The 22,286-nt window shown below is 43.3% G+C and overlaps 1 protein-coding gene across 1 annotated transcript in view; it reads right to left on the bottom strand.

Moving 5' to 3' along the window:
- LOC310854444 (gamma-aminobutyric acid receptor subunit gamma-3-like) overlaps positions 1 to 22,286 on the bottom strand; it is a gene marked incomplete at its 3' end in the record, with an annotated part of 159,740 nt that overhangs the window by 51,148 nt on the left and 86,306 nt on the right. Inside the window, exons 4-7 of the mRNA XM_083759101.1 lie at positions 13,203 to 13,294; positions 12,931 to 13,062; positions 8,321 to 8,403; positions 1,655 to 1,792 (exon numbers count right to left, since the gene is read on the bottom strand). Of these exons, the coding sequence (XP_083615227.1) occupies positions 1,655 to 1,792; positions 8,321 to 8,403; positions 12,931 to 13,062; positions 13,203 to 13,294 (445 nt within the window). The remainder of the gene's footprint in view (positions 1 to 1,654; positions 1,793 to 8,320; positions 8,404 to 12,930; positions 13,063 to 13,202; positions 13,295 to 22,286) is intronic.

Here is a 22,286-nt window from a genome sequence, read left to right as displayed (position 1 = left end):
CACTTTGTTGCGTTTTCACCTCCTGAGAACACAGTTCTCGTCTAAATGACAGCAGCAAACGATGCTTTATTTTGCCGTTTTATATGAACACCATCCTCGTGTAAATAGCACCTGAGATTCAGGGTCAGGCTGTGGAACTATTCAGTATTTTAGCCGTGACGTGAGCGCCCCCTCCTGAGATACTTCCGGGTCCTACTTTTGTGTCCCCATAGTTATACTGTGTCCCTCCGTCGGACTAAATCTGAGACGAAAACAACCACTAAAGTCTCATTTTACCGCTTTCCTTGCAACAACAAAGCTACTGATCTCCCAAATCTGTCTGTCTGCCCCACACGGAATACTATCGCCATTTTATTTCATTGTGTCAACTAAATCCTCATTAATGGAAACTAGATTCAACATACTCAACGCTGCACATATTCTAAATATGGCCAGGGAGAGGCAGTTTAGAGACCAGGATTACTGCATGGGGAGAACATCCACACAGAAAGGCACTTTTGCCAACCCCACCTAGGGTAACTAACTATGGGTACTAGAGACAAGCGGGTGGCGGATTTAGCTGCGGTTGCCGCGGGTGAACTGCAGTTTAGGGTGGATTTGGGTCAATTCAATATAATTTATAACGTAATATTGGATAAACCGCGGGTGACATAATGCGGGAAATAAATTAATGGCATCTATCTATATGCTTATTATAGCTTTTAAAACGCACAAAATATCGTGTGCGTGCGTTAGTAGTATTTTTAATTACATAATTTTCCATGATCTGGCACAAATTAGCCGCCGATGAAGTTGGGTCCTGTTGCACAACAACAACAACAACAACAACACAGTGGTCTCCTACAGCCTACAGGCAGCTACGCTAAAGTTACAGGCAGCTAGTGAGTCTGAGAGAAACTTACAACTAAGTAAAACAGAAGGGAGGAATATACGTTTGGCGTGGGACTGGGAGTGATTAAGTTCTTTACCCTGCCGATGACCTGCTGGATAGGCTGTATGAAAATACGTTGCAATAATGTGAGAATGTGGACGGCGGGTTACCATGGAAATGGATAAATACAACCACTACGTAACATTGGTGAACTGTCCAGAGAGTGGTGAGGTGACATTGTTTATACAAGTAGTATAAATAGCTGATCTACAAGCTCACAGCGCGTCGCAGCGTTGTGAGCGTTGTGAGCTTGTAGATTGGCTATACTGTATACGCTGGGCGCTTCCCTGCGCAGCGGATTGCGGGTGGTGAGGATTAATAAATTGGATTAATTAGTAAATTGCGGGAGGGGAAAGGAACTGGTTGGAATAACGTGCTCCTTCCACGCGCTACGTCCAACCAGGGAAACCCGTTGCTCTCCCTAGGTTGGCGGAGGGTGTGTAGAGCCCAGGATCACATCACAGGATGATTGACACAGGGGTGAAAAATGGGTTACAAAATCGTGGGACAAAAAATATGAATTAAAAAAAAAATAATAATAATTGCGGTCGGATAACGGGCGGATTATAATTATGCACACGCGGATTTGGGTGACAAAAAAAGCTCGGATCTCTAATGGGCACCGTGATGACCAGGAGGAGAGAGCACGCCCACAGCAAATCGAACCCAGGACTGTCCGACCTGCGACACCGTGCCCCGGGTGGTAGTCATTTATTAATTTACCTGCGGTGGTTGTGAGGAGGCCGGTGGTATTCCGAAGCCCCATGAAGTCAAACTGGTACAGTCTCCAGTACTTCTTGTCCGACGTCTCCACGGAGTTGCGCTTCCATTTGTATATTATCTCATCTCGCGGGTAGCCATCTAGAAACGGATGGTCAGCAAAATGAGAAGGAGAGAGGGGGGGGTGGGGGGCGGGGGGGGGAGAAAGTTAGTATTCCAGTGATCTGTAGTCTGTAGAGCCACCGAGGAACTCCCTACGAACCTCATCCCATCATTTTATATGTCGGAATACTTGAAATACTTTTCCCATAAGCAAGGCCAAAGCATGCAGAGCATCAGTGTTGTTTTTGGCACATTTTAGTCACCTGGAATGTTTTAGTGTTAGTCTAGTTTTAGTCCTGTGCGATTTTAGTCGACAAATCTACAGTTGATTTAGTCGACTAAAATGAATTTTGGTGGGCCTTGATGGCGTCGTAATGACATATTTTACACAAATAGCCGATTTACAAGGTCTCAACACGTCGCGCTGCAACGCGTTGTGAGCTTCTAGATCAGAATGCAACCAAGTGTAAAATTACTTATAGTGGATCTCTTGTCCACTAGTCGTTTCATTCTAGTCTCAGTTTTTGTCATCATAGCTTAGTTTTCATTTAGTTTCCATGTCGTTTTCGTCAGTGAAAAAAGGTAGTCGACGAACATTTTTCGTCTTGGTTTTAGTCGACGAAAACAACACTGCATGCTGCAAAGCTACTGTAGCGATGGAAGGTTATCACTCCTGTGCCTGTTCTGCAGTTAATGCAGGGCATGCACTTGTAAAGTTTTTGTTCCCAAGGCACACCGAAGTCACCAGTGCAGTGCAAAAATATATTAACTAATGCCAAATGAAAGACAGATATGCGTATCGAAGTTGTATTGCTGATGGTCAAACGGTTCATGAGCTACTGTATGCCTGTTCAAAGTTTGCATTTACAATTGAGTGCTATAGTGCAACCCTTTGTTTTGGCCAATGGTTTTGGGCTTCGCGTCCTCCAACTCTTTTGCGAAAACCGACTGCACGCTTCAGCCAGAACTGCTATTTTTGGCGGAAGGAGAAGGAGAAGACAGACAAAAACAATAAGGGGCCTTCAGGCTTTGTCCATTAAAGAAAGAAAACAAGAAAGAAAGAAAGAAAGAAAGAAAGAAAGAAAGAAAGAAAGAAAGAAAGAAAGAAAGAAAGAAAGAAAGAAAGAAAGAAAGAAAGAAAGAAAGAAAGAAAGAAAGAAAGAGAGAATAGAGAAATTACCAATACTAAGGAAATAAGCCATTTCATAATAAGGGGCTGCAGTCAGATATGGCTTTTTGGGGATCCTTGACATAGAAAAGTTTGGTAATAACCCTTCATTTACTGTTTGTTATTTGTACCCATCGGCTATAGCTGTAGTGACAAACGGTTATCTTTGCAACAAGTTGATCACAACCGAGGAAGGACATTCAGTGATACTCCAGTAATAAGGAACCAGCCAGCAGTCTGCCCTGTTTTGGCTCTGTGGTGGAAAGCTCAGCTAATTATGTAAATTATGTCGTTAGGAGGATAGCCATCTCTAATCAAAGTGAGCCATCGCCAAAGGCCTGCAGAGATGAGAGGTGCCAACATTTTTACCATAATTCAGACTATTTTAAAAGCCCCCCAAAGCATGCTTATAAACTACAGCTATCTGCGGCCTTGGCACTTTTATTTCCCCTGTCTATCCTAAGAGGAAGCGCAGACTGTTGTACACCTGTAAACAAAGTGTATAACGGCAATAGCCTTCTAGAAGCCTGTGTGTGTGTGTGTGCATGCGTACATCATTATCTATCGAGGATGGCTGAGTGAAATTAAATCATTTGTTCTCCTTGATGTGCTATGTCAGTACGCTTCAGCGGAACCAGGCCATTAATCAGTTTAATCTCCGTTTAGGATGGTACAACACGCAACTTGTTATCTCTGTTGCCATTAACAGACATTTATTTTCCGGCACGCTTTGTTTGTGCCTGTGATATTGTTTAGCTTTTAACAAAGTCGGCTTTCTTAGTGTGTTATTGTGTTATTTTAGATGGGAGAGTGGATAGGCAGGAAGCCAAGGGAAAGACAGACCACACACTCGCCATTCGGTGCCGTGTCATTAGTCAGAAGGTTAATTGTTCCGAAATTACTATCCCTATCTCTAACCCTAACCTAAACCTAACCGCAAGCACGGGAGCAAACCTAAACCTAACCGCAAGCACGGGAGAAAACCTAAACCTAACCGCAAGCACGGGAGAAAACCTAAACCTAACCGCAAGCACGGGAGAAAACCTAAACCTAACCGCAAGCACGGGAGCAGTGCATGTTCGGACTAACGGGACTTCGGATCTATGGGAAGGTCCATGGTTACACCCTCCCAAGGGGGGTTGGCTGGTAATTGGGAGACTGTAAACCATGTGTACTGTACATACTTTTCTGTCATGTACTTAAAGGGATATATAGTTCACCCCCAACATGATTTTTCCCCCCATATCAGTTCCTCACCCCATGGAGACTTGAACCAGCAGTGGTTCCCTATGGAGACACAAAGAGTCTCCTTTGTGTCCCAATAGGGAACCACTGCTGGTCATCAAATTATTGGCTGTGTGAAGTGAGCGGTGCAACTATACACTTATTGAGGGGCGCTAGCCTCTCCTATATACAGGTTTAATGTTTGTTTTTAGTTAAACAAACATTAAAAACGCCATTGACAATGAAGGGAAATTTAAGTAATCTTGTCCCTAACACAAACATTAAATGCCATTAACAATAAAGAGAGTTTAATGTTTGTTTTCATCATAGCAACATGAGTTAGACTTGTGTGATGTTTATTGTTATAGTTACTGTACTGTGGTCTGTATACTGTATTGGAGTGCACTGTGCTCTCTACTGTACTGCCACTTTACTCTGCTGTACTCTACTGGCAACTTTAGGTGGTGCAGCTTTCCGTGCTCGGACATACATACAGACACAGGGACAGACACACGGACACGCATAGCTCCGTAAAAAGAAGATGCGCATAGACATTATAATGAGCACAAGGACATTTGTCCTCTGGGCTTTCTGTCAGAAATTATAATTTGATTGCTTGCACCCAAATCCCAGAACCTATCGAGGACCACCTAAACCATGTTTAAGCTACCTAAACGAATGCCTAATGATAGCCCTACCAAAACCATGCCTAGCATTGACCAAACATGCCTGTCATTCAACACTATTTGAAAAATAGTTAATAAATTAAATTAAATACGTATTCAGGATTAGACTGAAACGAGTACGTGAAGGTATACTGTAGCACAACATTGTGTGGCTCTATAAAGTCCAAACCACACCAAAGGGTCGGGTTGGGACAAAACAGCTGTTTTAAGGTGAACCACACCAATACAACTCATTGAGTTGCAATGACTTCGTGGTCTACCTTAAAAACTGTTTTGTCCCAGCCCAACCCTTTGGTGTGGTTTGGGCTTAGGTCTCTGAATAGACAGATGTATGGTTCAATGTCCACACAGCAAGTGTCTCTTGAAAGCCAACGTCCAGAACAACACTTAGCACACCTCACTATTGTGCCACGAAACCTTCACACACACACTTGTCAGGTTTCTAATATACTCGTGCTTTGAAGTGTTCCTCTGTATGAACACCTTTGAAACATCCCTTGTTGAAGATTTAAGAGTGGATCTTAGCCGAGAACATGAGCAGAGCACTCACAGCATTGAATCAATTCATGGCGGAAGGCGTGGGAACAAGGCATATCCTTGTGCAGAGGACTATATATGCCACTAGTACTCCCATGTACAGTACGTTGACAGGTTTCATTTAGGTGTTACTGTGGCCAGCATGGAGCTCCTGTGCACTGCACATTAACCCAGTCTGACCTGAGATCAGATTCATACGAGGTTTCCACTGGACACACACTGGTCTGATTGACCCATTCTGACCTGAGATCAGATTCTATAAAAATGTCAGTCGTTCTTCGATTTTTCAAAAATAGCAGACCTACAAGCTCGTATCGCGCCACTCGGTGGCGCGATATGAGCTTGTAGATCTGCTATTTTTCAATAGCTAAAGCATAACATGATGCTGACACCAAAATGGGTGCCCGGTCAGAATGGGTTAACACATAAACGAAATGCACCCGCAATTAATGTTATCTCCAGCTGAGTTCACCCGGCAAAATGGTTGCAGCGAAGAGGGCCCATGGCCAGAAAGCCCTACTACTACTACTGCTGTATACACCCATGCTTGGTCTTTTCCCACTCCATTCCCCTCAAGTCAAGACATCACTCTATAAACCATATATGGCTTATAGAGTATCTCCAGAACTGGCGGGTCAAACTGTACAACCAACACAGGTATTGTCAATCTGTAGCTATGATTCCCTGCATTCATGTACAATTAAAAACACACATTCAAAACTGTGTGAGCCTGTAGATAGGCTATTGACGAATCTGACGATGAATGCATATTATTTTTGCGGAATATTCACCTATTACGGCATGCCAATTAAGAACCGGAATGCAAGGGTTCAGGTCGAAATGGAATGATTACTAGTAAAAAAAACCCTGATAAGAGTGGATAGGGTGTAAGAGAAGGATGGCATATCAGAAGCACAGGTACAGTATCAGGCCAGCTCATTAGCGGATGTCAGATTGATGTTCAATGACTTGAGGAGACAATACGGCTTCTCTCCTCTCCTTTCTTCTCCATCCCACAAGCCATCTGCCCGGGCGTATGTGACGCGTCTGCAGCCAACGCGCATTTCCCAAGCACTGGACCTGAAAGACGCTTCTGGCTGATCACTTAGTTAGCTCGCTATATAGCTCCTGCCTCCTGAAACCATTTATAGCTATCGGATATTTGATCAAAGAACGATGAGTCACTCTCAGGGACGTCAGACAGGGTACATGATAAATCTGATTTATATTTATCACTTCAATGGTTTTGCTGGGGCGGGGAGGGAGGGGCTGGGCTATTTGTATGACCCATCTCGAGAATCTGTATGCCGGAATATTCAGGGTGAGCGACAAAATAGCAGCCAGGAGAATGAGACTCACAGGACACTGCCAAAGACACCAAGAGCTCCAAGGCAGCAAACTGGTGCTGTGGGAACCAACACATGGGCACCGGTCACGAGGACGTCCCATACTAACATATGTGGATGTACTCAAGAAAGATGCAGGTGCGCAAAGCACCAACGAGCTGGCCGGATGTATGGAGAACCGGGATGACTGGAAGCGACGGTGGAGGGCTCGTCTGAGTATGACCTAGAGATCTCCATTCCTTTTGCAAAATCGAACGCGGTCTAAATGTTTGCCAACAGAAAAACAAAGTTGCTGTCTGTTGGCTCGCATTGCTCGATCGACTGCCAAGTGGTCAGATGGACACTTTCAAGGTTTTCAAGTGGGCTCTGATCCAGAAAAGGTTGAGAACAACTACGTCAACATAGTTTACGCAGGAGAAGAGTGACAGTTGCCCACCGCCATCTTTCGTGCTGTTGTTGCCTATGTGAGAAATCAAATGTGCTTGCGGTTTGTTCACCCATTGCAGCTCGTAAAAAAACAAATAGAGGGCATACAAAACAAGCTGTAACATAATAGAAAGCCATTTGTTGCCGACAGCTAAAGAACAAATGGGTTTCCATTATGTTACTGGGCCCTACTTCGAAATGGCATTAAATGTGCTTTACAACGTCTGAATGGGTACTGAACTAGATGTACCATCCTCTGCTCAGCATAACACAGTGGTGGAACCACTTTTTTATTTAACTCCATTTATTTCCCTAATGTCGAAATATTAGACCTGCCTGCATGTGACCCACAGAGGTCACATAAATGACCTCCCGTGTCCACATATAGCGTGAAACAGAGTGATGTGCAAATGTACGTACTGTACATGCCCTGGACAGCAGTGTTGTTTTTGGCAGCAAAATTCTATTTTAGTTTTATTCACATTTTAGTCACCTAGAATGTCATGCGATTTTAGCCGACTAAAATGTATTTTGGTGGGTGTTGATGCCATCGTAATGACTGTTTTTACACTCGCTGAAAACAGCCCAATTGTAAAATGACGTATAGTGGATCTCTTGTCCACTAGTCCCTTTTATTTGTTGACGAAATTGTCAGTATATTTAGTCTTAGTTTTAGTCACCATAGCATAGTATGTATAGTAGCAGATAGATATATAGTATAATATCATTATGTGACAGGCCTAAACATTCTCCCCTTCCTCCCCAACAGTTTTGACGTGGGTTTTGACGTAATCATTTTGGAAATATTCAAATTTGCCCCTTACGCACAAGATCGGCGGCATGATTGAGTAGGACGTTGACGTACGGGAAGAAAAAACTAAAAACAAAAAGTGAAAATATGTTTTATGAGATAAGGATGTTTCTGCCTGACAGCAACAATATCGTGGCTGGGTGTATGACGTTAGTGGTTCACTGGTTTGCACTCAGATGCTGGAACGTCAAGTTCTACACTTCGACTGAGATGGAATAATGAAAAGGACATTATGTCAATAATTATGTTGCATCGATGCATTCAATGTCGTACCTACAACCTGTGTCATTTTCAGCTCCCTGAGATGCACACAAAAGCTGTGTGTGGGTGTGTGTACGTGCGTGTTTGCGTGCATGTGCCAAAACTCACAGCTGGAGAAGACAAGGGGGCAGGAGTGTTCATCCATTGGGAAATTATGGAGCTGCAGCTGGCATTCTGCATTTATGGTCATCCTGGAAATACATGGAGAGAGAGAGAAGAGAGAGAGAGAGATACGTGATAAAAAGCAATCTCAGATGTGTTCAAAGGCGTCCCCAGAGTGTCAGAGGCCTTTGTCCCCCACGCTCTTTGGAACACAGAGAGAGAGAGAGAGAGAGAGAGAGAGAGAGATAGAGAGATCACATTTTTTTCTCTTATGCTTCTGTACTTTGTCGCTGCCGGCTGGAAAACACATACATACAGTATGTCCGAAACCGTTTATTTTTCCACTTTTTCCATTTAGACCCGAGGCCGATTCTACAAAATGTAAGTCTTCTAAATCCTGAAAGTTTTCAGAAAAACCTCTGTTTCTGTTTCTGTGTCAGTGGTGCTCAACCTTTTTCTTGTCAAGGACCCCCAGAATTATCTGTATTTGGCCACCGACCCCCATCTGAAAATATGTGTTCCCTCCCTCCTTAGAGTTAAAAACGTTCGCTGTGAAAGCATTATATTCAAAGATTTGCGCCAAATTTTCAAAAATAGCACACCTACTGTACAAGCTCGTAGCATGGCACTCAGTGCCACACTATGAGCTTGTAGATAGCTACAAGCTAAAGCAGGGGTTCCCGCCCAAAATGGGTTAATTCTTATTATTTCAAACATTTGAACACCTGATCGGCCGATTCTATACAAATGCCTTCTAAACCAGTAGTTCTCAAACATTGTCTTGTCAAGGACACCCTCCGTGAAGAATGGCCGCGGACCCCCATCTCAAAATGTTTTGTGCCAGCGACCCACAGAACACAAGATTGTTTGTGTCATTTAAAAACGACAGTACATCTGCTATTTTTGAATAGCCAACAACACTAAAATCTAAAAGGAAAGCTATTTTTGCTACTTTATTGTGACACTTGTAGCACATTAAAATATGTAATAATAATAATAATTCCCTCTCCAGAGCAACATTAGTGACTTCCTCCTGGGGGATCTCGAGACGTTCCAAGGCCAGTGAGTCGATGTAATCCCTCCATCTGCGCCTTGGTCTGCCCCGGGGTCTCCTCCCAGTGGGACGTGCCTCGAGGACCTCCCTAGGGAGACGCCCGAGAGACATCCTAACCAGATGCCAGAACCACCTAAGCTGGCTCCTTTCCAGGCGAAGGAGCAACGGCTCTACTCCGAATAATAATAAGTTCAAATGGGTTTTTCAACTGATTGTGAACCAGGGGCCACCACCCTGACTTCGAATCAACCTGGGGACCACTATTGTGTTGGGTGGGGAACTGGGGATATGGGCTAAGATTAGTGTAAGTTAACACTTGCTATGCGGTTTCTCAACCGTTGACTACTACTGGTAAAATGTCCTAATAATAATGACTCAACCAGACAATCCGGTGCAAAATACTGTGTTCAAGTTCAGGAGACTTGGGGAAAAAAAGCAATTCTCTTGAATGCTGCCTTCCGGGCATGGCATGGAAAGGAGTGGCATTTGCATTCTTTCTTGCCCCATAGTAAACGCTGCATTCGTGGTCTGGAGAGGGCAGTTGTTTTACAGACGGGTAAAAGGGCAGGAGCTGAAGCCCCCTTTGATGTCTATGTGTGCACGTCCCTGCATGTCAAGGCCCATTATTTAGTCAGCATTTAAGCCACTATTTGAGGAGATTTTGCCTAAAACTAGAGCATATTTTATTGTCATTGTATAAGATTTCGCCCACAATTATACATGCTGTATTGACGTGGTACCAAGATATAGGGGAGATTAGGAAATCATTGATCAAAAAGACAATTATTTTACATGCTCTAATTTTGTAGACTTCTTCTAAATTAAGTAGCCTAATGCAGTAACAAGTAACAGTAACAAGTAACAATAAATGAACTCTAGAGAGCGTAAAATGAAACAATTTAATTTTACACTCTCAAGAGTTATATCTATAATTTATAATTTTATAAAGGTTACCAACTCTCCATCATTTAGCTGGGGACCACCTGAAACTCCCTCAAGGACCACTGGTGGTCCCCAGACCACTGGTTGAAAACCCCTGCGCTACAGGATGCATGGAATAAGGACAGGGTACGTGTTCCTAGATGTTTCAATGCCAGGCACTATAGCCCCTAGGGGGCGCTATCCTCTGGCTGTGGCCCCCCTGTTGAGGAATGGTTTGAAAATAAAACGAAAGCGAGACTCTCGACCGATACCACACACTTGTCACATTAAGTGTGTTCAAAAATGGCAGAGCTGCAAGCTTGTTACATCTACTATCTGTTAACATGTTTTAAAGTGCACATTGTTTTTGCCACAAATCTCCCCTTCTTCCCTGTGGCACACTAAACCATTTTCAGATGGGCGTTCCGTGGCAGAATACACGTCAATTTGGGGGTCCTTGACACAAAATTGTTTTGAGAACTACTGATCTGGAAGGCCTTTTGTAGAATTGCCATCAGATGGATCATCTGTAGGGTCGCGAGGGGAGGCAACAGGTCCCAGGTCTCAATGAAAGTGAGAAGTGACTCCATCCAGGGAGAAAAGATGTCAGCGTGGGGAGAATGCACTGGGTGCTAACCAGCGTACCGATGATGATGGCCGGGTCCTGAGCTCCTGACACCATGAACCCTCAAATGAAATCACACAACCAGGAGCTCCCGGGCTCATAAGTATTCCTCTCAGGTTTGTAACAGCAACGTGGATTTTCCCACTGACATAAATCACTGGGCTTAAAGATTAAAGAGGAGGTTTAACCTATTAAGACCTGAGGCCGATTCCTACGAATGCCTTCTAAAATCAGTCGTTCTCACATTTTCAAGAGTTCAAAAATAGCAGACCTGCAAGCTCGCAGAGTGGCACCAACTTTTATATCTGCTATTTTAGCCATGCAGCCAGCACATCACTCAGGTCTGTGTGAGCTTTGTGTTTGGAGTGGCACCCTCCATGCATAATTCTGTCTGTCTCCAGCTAACCGCGACAACAATCCACAATGCACTCAGGTTTGCAGTCAATGTTAGTTATTGTCAGCAGGCAGCACACTTACAAAGGGCCGTATTAATTATGGCCTCTTCATCCTATTGATTGTTTTTGTTGAGTACTCCTTAAGCATACTTTAATTAAGCAATGACAAGCAGGGGCAAGTGCCAATGTGTGTGTTTGTGTGTGCGTTTTTTTTAACAATGACAGTTACCTAGTCTGAAAAACTATAGTTTTGCTGTACCGTTAAAAATAAAAATTAAACTAGAAAAAGTGCCCTTCTAGGCACAGGTCTCCACCAGGAGAATAGTAGTGTGTGTGTGATGTTTGGCAAAATGTTTAGGAGTAATAGAAACATGTGTTTTTTTCTTCATTTTGTTGAGGAAATCACTCATAGCATCTCTGAGGATAGAATTCTCAGAGATGTGCAGCATTTTGTACAAAACGGGCCACTTTGGAAGGCAAAGTCTTGATCACATGACTACAGAGATCATGTGTACCGATTTGTGTGAGATTTGGATGAAATCTGTGCGACTAACATAAACAATGTGTTTTGCAGAAATCGGCCTCATGGTGGCGCTATAACTGGCAGATGTGGAGGGATGCAGGGAAAATGTTTTTTCCATGGCCTCTAGGGAGTGCGTTGTATACAGATCGATGCAGTTATAGGTAAAACAGGAATTGCCCCGTTATAGCGCCACCGTGAGGCTGATTTGGAAAAAATAATAGTGGCATACCCTCCTCAAAATGTGTGTGTGTATAATTTCGCGGACATTGCACCTGTGTTTGTGATTTGTGGCATTTTGTTCAAAACGGGCCAATCATGTGAGCTTTGGAAGCCAATCTTATAGCCAATCAGGATGGAAGATGGGAAATTATGCAGATCCGACTATGGAGATAGTCTATACCGAATTGTGTGATGTATGGATAAAATGTGTATGAGTAATCTACAGAAATGTGTTTTGGCTAAATCGGCCTCATGGTGGCGCTATAACAGGCCGTTGAGGAATATTTGGGGTAGATGTTCATCGTTGGCATCCAGGGAGTGTGTGTTTGGCATTGATCGGGCCAACGGTGCCAGAGATTAGCTGGTAATGGACGGACGGAAGGACGGACGGACACACACGGACGGAGTGCAAAACATATTCTCTCATGCCTTCGGCCTGGTGGAGACAATGAGAAAATACAGACCTATCACACACACGCTCTCAAATGAATTCAATTTAATTAAAATATGCTTGGCAAGCATTCTCATATTCCCAAAGCATTAATGACTTGCTTCTGTATAGTTCTGCTGGCAATCGCTGTGATTTGGAGCAGTCACAGTCGCACCTGTGACTGGCACACATCGAGAGTAATTACCCACAGAAGCACATTGGGGGATTTGGCCAATTTCTTTGGGGGTTTAAGTGTGTTGCTCATTCCATGATTGCACGATCCTTACAGGTTATACCTACTGTAGTTGTAAAAGTGGTTAATCAACGATAAATAAATATTGGTTTTTATTGAAAGGGAGAAATAATCAACTGAAGTTAAGTTTCTGAAGTTTGTGAAAAGTTTAAATATACACACACACACACACCCCCCATATAGGACTAGTTTTTACCTCAGCGTATAGAGAATCTTCCCATTGTTCCAGATCCTGAGCAGTTGATTGGGCGTCGTTATCCAATGCGAGTCAGCGTTCTTGGAATTTCTGAAGATGGTGTCGGGAACCCAAATCAGTCCCACCATGTTGCTATTGGATGTTTACATACAGAGAGGGGGGGGGGGGGGGGGAGAGGATTCATATGACATATATGAATAATATTGTACAGTAGGATTACTCTACAGAATTCAGTCCAACTACTGTATGTCATTGAGAACACACATCCCCACCTGTTGAGGGTCAGAATGCGCATGCTACTGCTGTTGTACCGCAGTCGTGTGTCCACCCACGTCTGGGCGAAGATTATGTCGATCTGGTACTCCTGAGAGAGAGAGAGAGAGAGAGAGAGAGAGAGTGAGTCAGGAAGAGGACAGATGCTTATTTGAATAGATGCAGTTTATTTTAACAGTGATGCAGTTTATTTTTCAGTGAAAAAAGGGAGTCGACGAACATTCTTCGTCGACGAAATAAACACTGTTTTGTTAGGGCGTCAGGAAGGCTAGGGGCCATCACTGTGTATGCATATGCATGTGCACACACCTGAGCACACACACACACCTGCGTGACCTTTTCCAAAGAGGGTGAGGTGGGAGTTGTGACTTTCCTGACGTGAGCTCCCATTGTAACAGTGACCTTTAGAGTGGGTGAGAGAAACTGAAAAAACTGGGCTTCACACACACACACGGCGTGCGCACACGCGCACTTATGGATTTGAAATCAAATCAAATGTCTCACACACTGACCAACCACAATATTTAGGGCACATCGCCGATAATTGGAGAGGCCTCTCGTCAAGAGTGAGCGACAGACATTTGGCATTGCGATCAAAATAATTTCGGCAGCCAACACCCCATTTACCTCACAGCCATTCAAGCCTCCATGTGTGACACACACACACACACACACACACACACACACACACACAACGCCAGCAGAGTGTGGCGTTGTTACGTCTGCCAGAGATCAAGTATACTCTCGAATCCCCAAGAGGCATCTCTGTCTCCGTTGCTTCCTTCTGTGTCTTGTTTGGCGGATAAGCCTACAAGACAAGGCACTGAAGCAGCCCCCCCCATTATGCACGGCTATTATACGCGAAACAATGAAGCGTGGCGTCTGATATATCCGACTGAAATTAACTACCCCGCGTGCCGTGCGCGCGTAATTCCCTCGTGGATTCGGGAAAGCGGGAAGAAAGTTCAGCAAAAGTCAGTTTATTCAAGGCTATCGACGTGAAAACAAGGACCCCAAGAGACCCACGGTGAGATGATCTAGCTTGATATGCCATGCACATAATTATTACCTTGGTTGGGAGACTTTGAACCCAAGACCAAGAAGTCATAAACACAGCTTGGCGAGGTCGTTATCCCTTCTCTGGCACTCTCACCTCGCAATATATTTGATTTGATTCTTGGAGGCAAGGAGAAGAAAGTCTGTGTAGGTTATCTGGCAAACCGCTGGACCGCTCAGAATGCATGCTGATATTTAAACCGAGGCAATGCAACATTCTGCTCATGGTGATGCAAAAATAACTAAAAGTGTCTGTCAGTTCCAATTAGGCCTACATAACCAATACTTGTATACAATACAATAACAGGAGAAAGAATAACTATCATTCACTAGTATCAACTATAAGGAAACCTGTGTTACCATTACAACTTCATATTCTAATCACTATTCTATTCTTTCTATTTACTTGATCAACCCAACTTGTTTTCTGTCGAGAATTACAGTTTCAGGCCATCACTGCACACTGCTTGTTAAAGGATAATTCCATGCTAGAAGGCTTTCTTACCTTTATTTGTAGTTGTTACATCCCTACCAAAGAGGTCCAGGTGTTATTTTGTGCAAAAGCTCCTTATTGGCCATTTCCCCTACCATAAGCCCTAAATGAATTGCAATGAATTGAATGGATCTATGGGGTGTTGTGCTAGTTTGCTCATTTCCATCACTCAATATATATATTTTTTGTATATATCCTCTCTTCATAATGTAAATAATATCCCAAGCGGCACACTTTACTACTTATTTCGATGGAAATAAGCGAATTAGCACAACACCCCATAGCCCCATTCAATTCAATGCAATTCATTTAGGGCTTATGGTAGGGGAAATAGCCAATAAGGAGTTTTTGCACAAAAAAACACCTGGACCTCTTTGGTGGGGACATAACAACTTAAATTAAAGGTAAGAAAGCCTTCTAGCATGGGATTCTCCTTTAAGACTAAAAGTCCTTCTCTGCTCCTCTCAACTACAAAAACAATGTTTTGTAAGTTCTCTGAATACTAATGATATAACCAAATCTTGAGTTTAATTTGTCCTTACTTAATGAAACAAGTCTGTTTCCATGTTCCCCAGATGTACAGGTAGGCCTACATCCCCTGGACATGACGCTAGTATGTTGCAGGGACCCTTGATGCCGAGTGCCAAGCAGGACTGGGTCCCAGTTTTGCAGAGGACCGAACCCTGATCTCCTCAGGGCCGACACACTAACCACAAGGCCACTGAGCTGAGCTCTCCAATCTACTTGATGAATGCTTCGTCCTGCTCTTTGATGGAACATAAACTATGGCCTAAATTAACATTTACGACGGGACAAACTATATATAGTTGCAGCCTGTCACCCCCCGACAAAACAGACATTTATTTATAGTTGAGGCCCAAACATTTACTCTCCATAAAAGGAAAGTAAATGCCTGCAAATTAAATGCAACGGATGTCAAACAGCCGAGCCAAATCTGACTGTAATTAATTAGCTTGGCCCGGAGTGCAGAACAAATCACTTCTCACCTAATCCAGCCTCATCACTTTTGCATTGGGAGGGATGTGGGGGGTATGAACTGGTTCAATGACACTAATACTTCAATCATACTGGATACTTCCAGCCAATGAAGCGCGCACACACACACGCACACGCACACACACACACGAGAGAAAGAGAGAGAGTAACCCAATGTTGGGACTGCAGACATGTCTCGAGTTCATGATGCTCACTGACTGAGCCGCCTCGGCACACTGCTCTTATCCGCACATATCAATTATATGTGAACTCCAGAAGCCGAACACTGGCAAAGAAAGACAGGCAGGGAGGGAGGGAGGCAGGGAGGGAGGGGGTTGGTGAGGATTCGGAGAGGCAGAAAGCGCTCCAAATAAGCTATCTGTCATTCCTTGTTCACTTTCCAGACGTGCGGATGAGCACAGATGCAAATCAAATCCAAATGTGCCTGGAATGGTGGAGTGTATTTTTGTTATGAACAAAAAGAAAATAAATTGATCGGTTGGCTGGCTGGCTGGGTGGGTACATGCGTGGGTGCATAGATAAAGATGGAGATAGAGAGAGAGTCCATCTCTTTTTTTGTTCTCCTTTGTCTTTCTTTTTTGTTTTATTACATAATCCATTCAAACCGGGTAAGCATTTGTCGTCATTTTCTTTTTTTTTAATTATTTTTATCCCAAAATGTTTGACCTGTGTCAATTATATAATGTGATCCTGGGCTCTACACACCCTTCCCTGGTTGGACGTAGTGCGTGGAAGGAACACGTTATTCCAACCAGTTCCTTTCCCCTCCATCAGGCGCCCGGTTGGCCAGGGGGAGGCAGTTTAGACTCTAAACTCTAAAACATGCAGTGATCCTGTTCTCTAAACTTTAGAGAACAGGATCACTGCATGTTTTTTGTGAGGGTACCTACCCTAGGGGACACAGGGAGAACATGCAAACTCCACACAGAAAGGCCCTTTCACCAACCCCGACGCGGGTATGGGCACTGATGACGCAGAGGAGGAAACACACAGCGTCCCGAGCAGGAATCGAACCCAGGACCTTCTAGCTGTGAGGCGAGAGCACTACCAACTGTGCCACCGACGTGCCCCCTTTGTTGCCATTTTAGATGTTAGCGTTGGCTATTAAAAATAAATCTTTAAAGTGTGAGAACTGCTAATATACGTATACGGTATTTGTAGTATCGGCCTCAGGTCTTAACCCATACTGTACGAGTGTACGGGAACCCCTTATTAACTGGAGTATTTACAATGTACAATAATTTAATTACTATAATTTAGTTACTATAGTTACTTTGTATATTTTGATTATTATTACAAAACATAGGCCTACTACATTAGCCACTTCAGCTCAATTTAAACTTACAAGCTTGCGATGATTTGTGAGCTTGTACATATATAAATACATACTCTAAATATATATATTTTTATAGGCCTACATTTTATGATAACTTGTGAAAGGGGACATTATGCATAATGAGTACTTTTACTTTTGGTAATTTAAGTACATTTTGATGCCAATACTGTTTCACTCAAGTAAACTTTGGTTGCTTTAGTTGTGACAGAGTGTTTCTACATTGCAGTATTGATACTTTTACTTGATCCATTTAGACCTAAGTTCGATTCTACAAATGTCTTCTAATCCTGACAGTTTTCTGAAAAACACATGTTTCTACGTATGTGTCACAGTGAGCCAAGGGGGGTAGGACCCAAATGCAGGACAGAGAGCAGGAATTTTCTAATTAAATGATTTATTTAAGCATGTAGTAAAGCTAACAAACAAAGGAGTTGTAACTTGTAGCTGTACGCTCAGGAAACTCAGGAAAGCCAAAAACTCTACTGAGCACAAGGAAGTAAAACATAAAGTCCAAAAAGCAAACCTTTCACGAAGCATAAACCAAAGAACCAGGAACTTCAGGGTACAACACAGGGACAAAGAAAGTATGACCTGACAGTGTGTTTGTGGAATGAGTCCAGTCTTATAGGGACGGGTAATTGCAGGAGTGTTCACAGGTGTGGAATGGACATGGCACTGTGTAGGGCTGAAGAGGGGGTGGAAACAGGTGTGTGACAATGACTGAGAGAGGGAATGGAGAGTGGGAGTGGCTAAACAGGGAGACATGAGGTGAATCCCAATTGGGATTCACCTATGGTCTGCACCATGACAGTATGTCAGTCGTTCTCAAACACTTTCATGTCAAGGACCCACAAAAACATATGAAATTGACCGCCGACCTCCATATGAAAATATGTTGTTCCAGGGACCCCCCAGAAGCAAAGATTTGAGTTAAAAACGTTCGCTCAGAAAGAATATATTCAAAGATTTCTGCCACATTTTTACGATAAAAAAAAATTAGCAGACCTACAAGCTCATAGCGCGGCACTCGGTGCCGCTCTATGAGCTTGTAGATCTGTATAACAAGTATAACAACAAAAGTATAACATATTGTTTAAAACATCAAGAGTAAAAAGAGCACTTTTTTCTACCACTGGGAGATACGAGGTTCGTCAGCAACACTAGAGTGAGATAGTATACCGTCTGGGCGAGTGTTGCACTTTACTGCACTTGGCTTTGCTTTGAAGAGCATCCCAGGTTGGAGAGAACACTGGACCAGTGCTACTCGACCATCCCAGACGCATATCATGCAGTGGCTAGAGCTCCTCTCGTGAGTCCGACCACAACACCATTCTCCTAGTCCCTAAGTATCGCCAGAAACTAAAGGTGGCAAAACCAACTGTCAAACTATGTAGGAAATGGTCTCCACAAGCCATAGCGACATTACAGGACTGTTTGGAGTCCACAGAATGGACTAACCTCTGGATTGACGGTCAGGATATTGACACGTACACTGACACTGTTACATCTTACATTCACTTCTGTGAGAGTGTTTGTATTCCCACAAGGACCATTACGGTTTTTAACAACAGCAAGCCCTGGTTCAATAATGAAGTGAGATCGCTTTGTAGGGAGAAACATGCTGCTTATAAACGTGGAGATATGGGGAATTATAAGAGACTGAAATATGAATTTCAGCGTGCTGTCTCTAAGTCTAAGGCCTCCTACAAAGTGAAGCTTGAAAACAAACTGCAAGCAAATGACATCAAAGGTGTATGGCAGGGTTTGCAGGACATCACTGACTATAAAACCAAACACCATGTCCCAGACAGGGACCCCTCCCTTCCTGGGAGGCTTAATGATTTTTATTGTCGGTTCGATAGTGAAAACCATCAGTCCCCCTCTTTTCCAAGAGAGCAGGGTGATTCTCCACCCACCATAATATGAACCATGATGTCAGACTGTTGCTCCGTCAGCAAAACCCTAGAAAGGCGGCAGGGCCTGATGGCGTGTCGTCTGCCACACTAAAGCACTGTGCTGACCAACTTGCACGTATCCTCACTTCCATTTTCAACTGGTCACTTGAACTCTGTACTGTGCCTGCTTGCTTTAAATCTGCGGTTATCATTCCTGTCCCAAAGAAAAATAATATCACCTGTCTTAATGACTATAGGCCTGTTGCCCTAACATCTGTCATTATGAAAGTCTTTGAGCGACTGGTCTGTAAACACCTGTCCAGCATAGCACTAGACCCCCACCAATTTGCCTACAGAGCAAATAGGAGTGTAGATGATACAGTATCCCTCTGTCTGCACACTATTACCCAACACCTAGAATCCAGATCCACCTATGCTCGTGTACTTTTTGTTGACTTCAGCTCCGCATTTAATACAATAGTGCCTGGGAAGCTGATTTCAACCCTACAGGAGCTAGGCGTCAGCACACATCTATGTAAATGGATCTTTAATTTTCTATGTGGCAGGAAACAGGTGGTCAAAATAGGTGATCTCGTCTCGCTGTCGAGGCTCCTAAACACTGGGGCCCCCCAGGGGTGCGTCCTTTCTCCACTTCTCTACTCATTATACACTCATTTCTGTCAATCTCACTTTAGTACAGTTATGATGTATAAGTTTGCTGATGACACATCTTTAGTAGGTCTTATTACCAACGAGGTTGAAACCGACTACCGCAGAACAGCTGGTGAGATGGTGTGAGAGTTACAACTTGATTCTAAACATTTATTTATTATTATTTATTTTATTTTATTTTTTATTTGTATTTATTTATTGTATTTATTTATTCAGCACAGTATAAAAACAACACAGTGAACATATAAATATGAGAAGGGTAAGGTGCTAGGCTGAGGCAAAAAAGCCCAAGGGGCTTATACGAGGCCTCTACCTATATAGACAAGTAAGACGCGCAAACGCGGGAAGCGAACGCAGCTCGTAAATTGCAATAACAACAATTACTGTGTGTGTGTGTGTGTGTGTGTGTGTGTGCTACAGCTGCGCCCTCTGGTGGCGGGCGGGTGGTGTCACAGCGGGACAGACAGACAGACAGACAGACAGACAGACAGACAGACAGACAGACAGACAGACAGACAGACACACAGACATGATCTGCAGGGTCTCATAGTTAGTGCTCACTTCGTTCGAAATTAAAATGAAACATTGTCCATGAGATATAGAATATCCAGAAAACATGATTGCAGTATATAAAACATAAACAAAACAAAAACACAACAAGAACATGATTAGAATTTTTGGTTATTTACATGATTAGAGAAAAGAATAGATGATACAAAGAAATATAATTAGGTGATCTGGTCAATTAAGTGGGTCCTAAACGGCCCAGGCCGTAGCGTAACGGTCTGGGCACCGGACTGGTAATCCAGTCGCAGTGTGCCGCGGGTTCGACTCCCGGACCCGACACGGCCTTTACTGCATGTCATCCCCCCATCTCTCTCCCGTTTCCTGTCAGCCTACTGTCTGTCCCTTCAAAAATCAATAAAAGGCGTAAGCCGCAAAAAAAATATCTTAAAAAAAAAAAAAAAGTGGGTCCTAAACTTACAGTATGTTTGAAATGTTTTAATGAAGTAGAATTTGATGAGATTGCTGTATAGGTGTTCCATAGCTGGGCCCCCCTGTATCTGATGGAGAACTGACACAGACCAGTACAGAACTTTGGGAGATGTAAATGATTTGACTGTCTCGTATTGAAGTGGTGCACATCACTGTTGAACTGGAAAAAGTATTTACATGGCAAAGGAAATGAAACTGGTTGGAACAATACTTTGAAAATAAAGTTGCAGGTTTGGTATGTATTTAAAATTAAAGATTGGTAAAATATTGAGTTGTTTAAAAAGAGGGGCAGAATGAGCACACTGTATGTGGCAATCCCGCAGAATCTTTTTTGCAAAATGTGGAGTTTGTGAAGATGTGTATTATAAGTAGCTCCCCAAATTATATTGTATTGTATTCATCAATGGGGAAGAGGTAGAAAGTGTTCCCTCCTTCCGGTTCCTAGGGACCACCATCCATGAATCCTTATCATGGGATCTTAACACCAGTCTCATAATAGGTAAATCACACCAGCGTTTCTCAGGAAGCTTGCGGCAGCTTAAGAAGTTCAAAGTCAGCCAAGCAGCCATGACTCACTTCTATAGGGCCACTATTGAAAGTGTTCTAACCTTCTCCATGCTTGTCTGGTTTGGTCACACAACCTCTCAAGACAAATTAAAGCTGGAAAGAGTAGTACGTCGCGCATAAAGAACACTTACACTTTACTCACTCTATTCCACCAGAATAATTAGGAAGGCAAATAAAATCATTGCAGACAACTCCCATCCTGCACATCACCTCTTCAATCTCCTCCCATCAGGCAGGAGATATAGAAGTATCCAGAGCTCTACATGTCGCTTCAGGGATAGCACTTACCCTGTAGCCATTAGACATCTGAACTCATAGTATATGCATATAGCACTTATATGCAATATGCCTCATAGGCTCATAAGCTCAATGGGGACAACTACAGTGTGTAAATACTTTTACTATTGGTGAGTTTATTACTGTAGTTTGTTCAACAAGTTAGATTGGAGACGTGTCGTCGTGTCGTCCGGTACAGTAAAGTATAGCAGGAGTTCCTCCTCACTCAATATTATCCAGTTTGGTGACAGTCAAACTAAAGTAGCTCTTGCCGTGATTTCATGTTTCTTCATGCTTATCCAACAAAACTGCAGGCGTGCCGCGTGTGGCATTATTAAAAACAAACAGCTATGCCGCACGATCATAGTTATAATAGTCGCGATGGATTTAAGTAGTTGATCATCTGATTCATAGCCTGCAACTAGCCTGCTAGCTAGCAAACCTAGTATGTAATCATAACCTCCTCCTAGCTTGTAGCTCCTTCTAAAAACCAAAGGAACTGTGGTTGTAACTTGTTGTTGAACATTTAGGGTTGTATGAAAAACATCGCATCGTTGATTCCTCCTCCTCCCCGCTCCAGTCATTCTCCAACTGAAGAACAAACATTGTGAACAACGTAACATGCTATGCTGCTCCGTAGGAAGGTCTTGCGCATCAAAAATAGCAGATCTACAAGCTCACAACGCGTAAGAGAGTGGCGACACTCGCGTTGAAACCCACTGTAACAATGGAATGCAGAAGTGCTCATTCTATCTCAATGGGATAGTTCCAATGT

This window comes from Protomyctophum parallelum (genome assembly GCF_964188405.1).
Source record: "Protomyctophum parallelum genome assembly, chromosome: 23".
Lineage (NCBI taxonomy): Eukaryota > Metazoa > Chordata > Actinopteri > Myctophiformes > Myctophidae > Protomyctophum > Protomyctophum parallelum.
Note: the sequence above shows the minus strand (reverse complement) of the source record. Positions and strands in the feature narration are given on the sequence as shown.